The following is an 8,768-nucleotide window of genomic DNA, read 5'->3' on the forward strand; positions in this document are numbered from 1 at the left end:
TCCTGAGTGACTTACACAATATATTGTGTTGATTTATCATGTGAGAGCATCACCCCTTTATGACTGACCAACAATGGAAACATTTGCTGCAAACATTTTGTGATACTTTCAATTGCTTTGGTTTAATGCTTAGTGATAGAGGACACCCTTTGTATTCCACCAAACACAAACCATAATTTTTTTTTTTTTTTTGTGAAGTGTGATGCTAGTGTGGAGATGGATTCTCCTTTATCGTTGACTTATGAGTATTATTATCTCCCTTGGACGTCATTATAGAGATCCCACTTTTCATTGCTTTTGGAAGTGATCACGTCAAAAATGGGACACAACGGATCAATGGATTGATAAACAAACGTATTCATATATATATTAATGCATACACATAGACAAGAAGATTGATTGACTGATTGATTAACTGACTCAAAATATACATGCATATAGTACACAGTGAAACTGCAGCTAAGGATATTAAAGCCATTTCATTGTCGTAAGATACGAAGCTGTGGCTAAATATGATAGAAGATATAAGAAGGTCAACGTTCGAAATTTAAGCGTACGAAACTGTAGACAGTCCTGTCCGAAAAAATGCTTGTGTTTGTTTGGGTAAGAAGTACAACTTTCGGATTATCTGCTTAAGGCTGAAAACGGTAAGTTGACAAATATTTGTTTGAAAATATCCTTGGGTGCTATATACTTTAGAATGATATCCGGCATAACTACAGATTTCTCCCCCCTCCCGCCGACTTTGGATGATCATAACTTACAGAAAAATGGATATTTTTTTAATGAAATTTTCTACGAATATGTGTTATATCTTGTAGATTCCGAATATACAAAATTTTACGAGGGGGTGTGGTGAGGAATTTCGGAAAATTCACCAGAGTTCACTTCAATTCGTCTTAACTTTCAAGAAAATGAATGTTTTTAAATGAAATTAGGCATTCTTTCCATATAATTCGATGGACCAAAACACTGAAATCTGCTCTTTCCGTGGCTGTTGTCGACTGTCAGTTGACGAAATGGAAGAAGAAAGCTAATGGGTGGTATGTTTGTGCGTGTGTATGTGCTTGTTCCTCTGTCTGTGTCTGTCCTGTTTTTATGTATTTATGTGTTGTGGACTAAAGATATAACGAAATTTTGCCAGCAATGTCGCATTTTAAATTTGAAGAAAAAGGCTTTTTTTCTTCATGTTTAAAATGCGACATTGCTGGCATAATTTCGTTATATCTATATTCCACAACACATAAAAACAGGACAGACACAGACAAGAACAAATCTCTACAAATATACCTCGAACTATGTAGTTTCGGAGTATATACCAATTTTGTGGGGGGGGGAAAACAATTGAGGGTTAATTTGGCGCTTCTTTAGAAGCGCACCTCTCCAAGAAAATGACGCTTACTTGTAAAAAAAAAGTTAGGAAAATGGGAAATATATCAAAAATAAATTCAAAAAATTAGGAAGATTCATCAATTTTTAAATATTTTATATAAAAAAACCCCCCGAAAACGGGCACTCGTGAATATAAACATAAATGTCGGACGATACAGGGGGCGGTAACTTGCTTTTACCAGTGAGATATTAATGATACAAGGGGCCCGACAATATCCTCTGCGAATCTTTTTCTTAAAAGTCAATTTATAACTAATACTATTCTTAATGCTATGATCTTATTACATCCACCCTCTCACCGTCTCCACCTCATCACATAGTGTTTCCACTGACTTCGCCAGCCTTCCAGCTCCTTTTTCACATCTTCCATAAACAAACTCTCTTGCCAGTCTTGGGGTTACCTTCTTCATTTTTGTACATCTACCCTGAATCCATTTCTCACATCTTGTACACACCGCATTTGCCATTACCTTCCTCTCACATACACCACATCAATCCACCTTACTAACACTTCTCCTTTCACCCCACTCACCATCACCTTTGTCTTCCTGAGGTTTACCTTCAAACCTTTGCTTTCAGACACCTTCTATTTCCAAAACATCTCCCTCATCTCACTCATCAGAACAAGGTCATCTGCATACAGTATCTCCATTAGCAGTCCCTCTCTTGCACTCTCCCTCTCCATATCAACCACTATTGCAAACAACAACGGCGACAACACAGATCCCTAATACACACCAACTTTCACTGCAAACTCCAACAGCTCTCATCCAATTCTCACTCTTATCTTTACCCCCTCATACAAATTCATTACTGCTCTCTATATTACCTCTAGTACAACTCTCTTTCTCAGTGCCCACGCAATCACCTTCCTTGGAACCCTTTCGAATGCCTTCTCTAGATCTCGGTATTCCTCCTGCAATCTACTTACAATGAACACTGCATCTATTGTCCCACTTCCTGGCATAAAACCAAATTGCATCTCATCCACATCCACCCCTTTCCAAATTCTCCTCTCCAACACCCTTTCCACTATCTTCATTGCATGCTCCAATAACTTCACTTCTCTATACGCCCCACAACTCATTGCATCCCCCTTCCCCTTGAAGATCATACCACCACACTTAGTGCCCAATCATCTGGCATTCTTCTTCCATCCAGCACGCCTTGCAGAGCTCCATCATCATAACAATCCCTATCTCCCCTCTTGCAGTTATCATTTCCACACGTACTTCTGATTGACCAGCTGCCTTTCCTGTTTTCATTTCCTTCATTGCCTCCACTACTTCTTCCCGACTAACCCTCTCCACTGGCACCCTTTACCACAGCAACTTCCACCCTCTGATTCCATTCATAATTCCCTCCATATGCTCCTTCCGAACTCTTCCCCTGTCCTTCTCACTAAAATTCAACCTTCCATCACTCCACCTCATGCATCTTCCTCCCTCAACATCTCTTCCATCATTTTTCATTGATTTAATAAGCCTAAACACTCTATCTGGGTTCTCATCAAACCAAATCAACCTCTCCTCAGCTTCCTTCCTCATAGATCTCGCAACCATCCTTTTTTCACAATTCTTCATGTTATACATTTTTAAAAAAATGAATTTTTCACTTGTAAATGTGGCTTCCATCTTGGACATAGTACAACCAACAGGATATTCACTTAGTTGCAGGTTTTTGAGAAATCGTGGGAATATTAACAAGTCTATGGTTGCTTTGTAGACCTTACAATGGAATTTGACCACATGCCAAAGAAAATGTTGTGGAAGATTTTGCAGGAGTTGAGATTAAAGACCAATTCTGTTTGCTGTGAAGCCCCTATATAAAAATCTAATGACTCTTCCAGGTAAGTCAAAATCTTCTAACAAGAGTGATAAACGTGGTGCATATTGTCACCTCTCCTCTTTTTCATGAACTGGATTGATATGTGCAGCCATTGTGGAATTGGTAGATAATGGAAATAATTATATTTGTTTTATTATGTGTGGTGGTTCTAGGCTGGGAATGAGGGAGGGTAAATTAAAGAAGACATAGTTGTGAAGGGTAGTAGAAGAGAAAGTGATGCAGCTGTAAGAGTCCTCTGTAATTGGGGAAGGGGGTATGGCAAGAAATGGGATGGTGGAAAAAGATTAGCGATGGTTTATTGTGGAAGGTGTTGGATAGAGTGGAAAGGTAACAGTGTGAATAGTGTAGGACTATCATATTTTAAGTGTTATGGAAAGGGGGAATGAAGAGAGCTACATAGCTGGATAGAGCAACATCTTGTGACGTGAACAGCGTGGAAAGACATTGGGTACAATAGAGGTAGGGGTATGGGAAGAGGAAGAGCAGGGGGATAATGCCATGACAACATTCCAGAAGAAGATACAGTGATGGGATCACCAATAGGAAGAGAGTATGGTGAGAGGTATAGAGAAACAGTGGAAAGGCCTGTAATGAGAGAACAGTTAATGGAGGTCGAGAGAAAGAGTTTTGAGTGATGAAGAGATGAAGTCATGGAGTTTGGAGGACAGAAGGTAATGGGACAGTGAGGTGTGCTTGCGTTAAAGCAAATACATACATGTACATGCATGAGGGTCATACCTTCTTCATTATAGGTAAATGATGGATTACAAGCAGGAGCAATGTGCTATCATTGAATCTTGAGAGAGGAAAGGTGCAAACTATCTTGTATCTACAGAAGAACAGATTCATGTGGACAGATGAGTCACAATGTGTGAGTTTGTTATACAATTGGACTAGGGTCATAATGAATTGCATAAGATGATGGAAGTCTGAGTATTGTTTCCAATACCCCCATGTATGTGTAAAGTACATACCGCAGCAGTTGACTCCTGATTTAAAGGATGGAAAGGTGGATGTGATTAAAGCCAATGATAACATGGTTTTTCTTTATCTGTTTAATAGAAAATGAAAACTCGGCATATTGTTGTGATCCAGAAACAAAATTTTGGGCTATGGAATAGCATCACATGTCTTCTCCAAAGCCTAACAAGTTCAAGAGCCACTGATTAGTATTGAAATCATGTTGACTTGTTTGGGCTGACAAGGGCTGTACTATGAAAAGTGAATAGTACACAGAAACACTTACAAAGCTTAGATATTCCATTAAGAGGACATAATAGAACAAGAATCTGAAGACGACCTATGTTCACCATGATAATGAATGACCACATATATCGTTGTCAACAAATCAGGTAGTTGGGAATTTGGGATTTTAAGTGGTCCACCAGTCAGCTTGGATGTGGTGTCCTCTAACTTTAACCCTTTCAGAGTAATGAAGGACAGTGTTTGGTAACAAAATATAATACATCCTTTGATGCAGGTAGAGGAATCTTTATATTATTGTTTGATTTTTTTAAATGGCATCCAATTTTCCCTCAAATTAACCCCTACAATCCTGAAAAATGATGGATATGTTGGACTAGTTGAAATGTTCAGATAAAGGTTTATATCTTCAGTTTATTAACATTGAAATGTAAAATTTTCATTGTTGAATTTCCTCTTCTTTATATCCTCCTATCTTATACAGTATTTATCATTTCTATTTCAGAATATTGGATGAGAGTGCCTTAAAAGTATCATCAGTTTTTATCTTCTATTAAAGACACAAAAAAGATGTTATGCAGAACTATTCTAACACTGTTTATGTAAATATGTAGTGAATTAGGATGAAATATTTCTTCACATCATTTATTAACAGCCTATGTTTACTTCATTGTCTGAGCTGTTTACATGATCAATTCACAATCTTAGGGAAAATTTCCAAAAAAAGTTTACATCTTCACAAACTGTGAAGCATAAATATAGCAGTAGAATTATTTCTTTGCAAGAAAATAGAAAATACAAAGCAGAACAGCATCTGTACATTGTGGTGAAATACAAAGAATTATGGAGAAAGAAATATGTGAGAACCAGCAAAAATGCAAATCACAATCAAAGGTGATTGATTTTCCTGCTGAGAAATTGAAACTGAAAGGGACAAGTAACCTACCTACTCAAAAATGTAAAAATAGTAGAGAGAAATACTATCACTGTGATATCTGTGGTAAGTCATTCTTTCGAAAGTATGAGGTTGCTATACACAAACGTATTCATACAGGAGAGAAACCTTATCACTGTGAGATCTGTGGTAAATCATTCTCTGTAAATAGTTCTTTAACTAAACATAAACGCATCCATACAGGAGAGAAGCCATATCACTGCAATATTTGTGGGTATTCGTGCTCAGAAAAAGGGGCTTTGGTGCAACATAAACGAGTTCATACTGGTGTGAAACCATATCATTGTGATATCTGTGACAAATCATTTACTCAAAGAAGTAATTTAACTAAACACAATGTTATTCATACAGGAGAAAAGCCTTATCACTGTAATATCTGTGGAAAGTTATTCTCCTCAAATGCTAACTTAACTATTCACAAACGTGTTCATACTGGTGAAAAGCCATATCACTGTGATGTATGTGATAAATCGTTTGCTCAAGCTACTGATTTAACTAAACATAAACGCATTCATACAGGTGAGAGACCATATCAATGTAATATTTGTGGTATATGTTTCTCTGCGTGTACTCAGTTAATCATTCATAAACGTGTTCACACAGGAAAGAAACCATATCGTTGTGATATTTGTGGTAAATCTTTCTCCCAAAGTAGTTACTTAATTCCTCATAAACGTATTCATACAGGTGAGAAGCCATATTGCTGTGCTATCTGTGGTAAATCGTTTTCTTATAGAATTTCTTTTACAAACCACCAACGTATTCATACAGGACAGAAGCCTTACAACTGTGATATCTGTGATAAATCATTCTCACGCAATGATTACTTAACTAATCACAAACGCATTCATACAGGAGAGAAACCATATCATTGTGATATCTGTGGTAAATCATTCTCGCTGTATTGTCAAATAGGGATTCATAAACGCATTCATACAGGTGAAAAGCCCTATCACTGTGATATATGTGGTAAATCATTCCCACAGACATGTGGATTAACTACTCACAAACGTATTCATACTGGAGAAAAACCATTTCAGTGTGATATCTGTAATAAATCATTCACTGTGAATAGTACTTTGACTAAACATAAACGTCTACATACAGGAGAGAAGCCACATCACTGTGATGTCTGTGGTAAATCATTCTCACAAACTGGCAACCTAACTCAACACAAACGGCTTCATACAGGTGAGAAGCCATATTGCTGTGATGTCTGTGGTAAATCCTTTTCTAAAAATTGTTATTTAACTCAACATAAACGCATTCATACAGGAGAGAAGCCATATCACTGTGATATCTGTGGTAAATATTTCTCTCGTTGTGCTAACTTAATTAAACATAAACGCATACATACAGGAGAGAGGCCATATCACTGTGATATCTGTGGTAAATCATTCTCAGAAAGTGGTACGTTAATTAAACATAAACGTGTACATACTGGAGAGAAGCCATATCACTGTAATATCTGTGGAAAAGCATATTCAAAAAAATGTTCTTTGGTTAAACACAAATGCAATCCTACAAAAGACTAAAATTATCCATGTCAAAAGTCATTCTCTGAAAAAAAAAAGAAATTATATATATATATATATATATATATATAAAACAATAAATGTATTCACAGAAGAAATAAGATGTGTAGGATAACCTCTCTGAACAGTATATATAGTACTCAATTAGATGTGTTTTGGTGAAATGTCTTACAACTGTAATATTTTCAATAAAAAACATTATTTCTGAGGTGTTGTGTATACGAGGTCTGATCAATAAGTATCCGGTCTGTTGCCATAGTAACGAAGCTAAAGCATGCAGAGTAAAGCTGCTTAGCACAGATTGACCTTGACCTCTGCTGGGCATGTGCACTAAGTTTTAACATTCTAGCTCACTTCTACTGTTTACAGCAGTGCTTTGAAGTAACATGATTGTTGCATTGACCATGACAGAAAAAGTTGTCATGGTGAGACCTACTCAGAGACCTGTGCAGTCTTGATGCAATCAGAGAAATTCCAACATATATGACAGCTATTCCAAAAGTCTACTTTTCCAGTTTCCTATTAGGAGAGGTGGAATGAGTAATATTTACAGCATTTTTCACTTTGAGAAAAAAAGGAGTGGCTGTGTGGTAAGAAGCCTGCTTCCGGTGAACCAGAATGGACGTAAGTTTGTTATGCTCCGTTCATTGAAAGAAAAAAAGAACAAAATAGAGAAGGTCGGCAAGGTAGGTGATTTTGTTTTATTTGAGCTGTGCGTAATTTATTATATTGCAATTTTTGTTAATAAATTCCGTACAGCTCTGGACAATTTCTCCTGCTCTCGGTGGCTGCTGTTTTTGTATATTGCGAATTCTATGGATTTGTTTCAAAAAATGGGGGCGTATCCTCGCCCGAATGAATAGAACCTGATACAGTTGCAGTTACCGTTGGCTGTAGCCTGTATTCGTGTTTGGATTTATTGAATTTATTTTACCAATTACCAGAAAAAAAAAAAAGATTCACGCCAAGGACCCTATCCACATTGGCCAGGAAATTGGATTTTTGCTGTGTTTTTCTTTCTCCGTCTACCTTTCCTGATTTTTTCTTTCTTTTTGAACTGTTTATTTATTTTTTGGACTTCTTTGTCTTATTTTTTTTTTTTTTTTACTGATCTGTTAACTATTTGTGTATTTTTTTTTCTTTTGGATTTTTTTTTGATCTTTCTTTGAACTTATAAGACTTATTTCTTTTTGCACATGGCAAAAATAAACAGTGCCGCTGCTTTGGAGTGTTAGGTGGTCCCACCCAAACATTGGATTAAAGATCTTGAGAAGAGGACGGTGGTACTACAGACCTTTTCCAGATCACGTGGTGCCATCGCCCTCTTCGACGAGAATGTGATAGAGGAAGAGTTAGCAGACTACCTGCCAACTATAAAATTTATTTCTCAGCGGATCAAATATGCAACGGTATGGTTGCTGTTTGGTACCCCCGAGGAAGCTGGTAAATTTGCCAGCAGGCCCTTTGAGGGGCAAGAAATTTTGTTTCTCCCCACTTATTGTAGGAGGACAGTAATAAGAGCCTGGGTGTGTGGGCTACCTCCGGGTACAGAAGCGGGATGGATCGGTGATACCATCTGGCAGGGCCTAGGAGATAGCGGGCCTAGGCTCTTAAATGTGAGGATGACGCCTGCTGTTGATTGGGAAGGGGCAAAAGCAATTTTGACCCTATGGACGCCACCGGCCGCAGGCGAAATCGTGTTCCCACTGATACTTGAGGGTCGACCTCCCAGGTGTCACTCCTGCCTGCAGTTAGGCCACATTAAGAAGGACTGCCCCCAGGGCCGTGGGAAAGCCCCGGAGAAGGTGATGGAAAATGTGCCTGCCGTCCCCCCC

General features: G+C 37.8%; 1 protein-coding gene across 3 annotated transcripts in view; it reads left to right on the forward strand.

Annotated features, from left to right (window-relative positions):
* The first annotated feature begins 274 nt into the window (after positions 1-274).
* The window catches only part of LOC106868286 (zinc finger protein 271-like), a 31,131-nt gene continuing 22,637 nt past the window's right edge, over positions 275-8,768 (forward strand). The window contains exons 1-3 of one of the 3 annotated variants that reach the window (XR_001409259.2): positions 275-647; positions 3,118-3,241; positions 4,949-7,557. Coding sequence is in view for 2 of the 3 variants with exons in the window: in XM_052970588.1 (XP_052826548.1) it covers positions 5,287-6,933 (1,647 nt within the window). In the remaining variant the exon portion in view is untranslated. Of the gene's footprint in view, positions 648-3,062; positions 3,242-4,948; positions 7,558-8,768 lie in introns of those variants that run through there. The other 2 variants (XM_052970588.1, XM_052970589.1) reach the window with 2 other exon arrangements.

Source organism: Octopus bimaculoides, chromosome 9 (assembly GCF_001194135.2).
Source record: "Octopus bimaculoides isolate UCB-OBI-ISO-001 chromosome 9, ASM119413v2, whole genome shotgun sequence".
In the NCBI taxonomy this organism is placed as follows: Eukaryota; Metazoa; Mollusca; class Cephalopoda; order Octopoda; family Octopodidae; genus Octopus; species Octopus bimaculoides.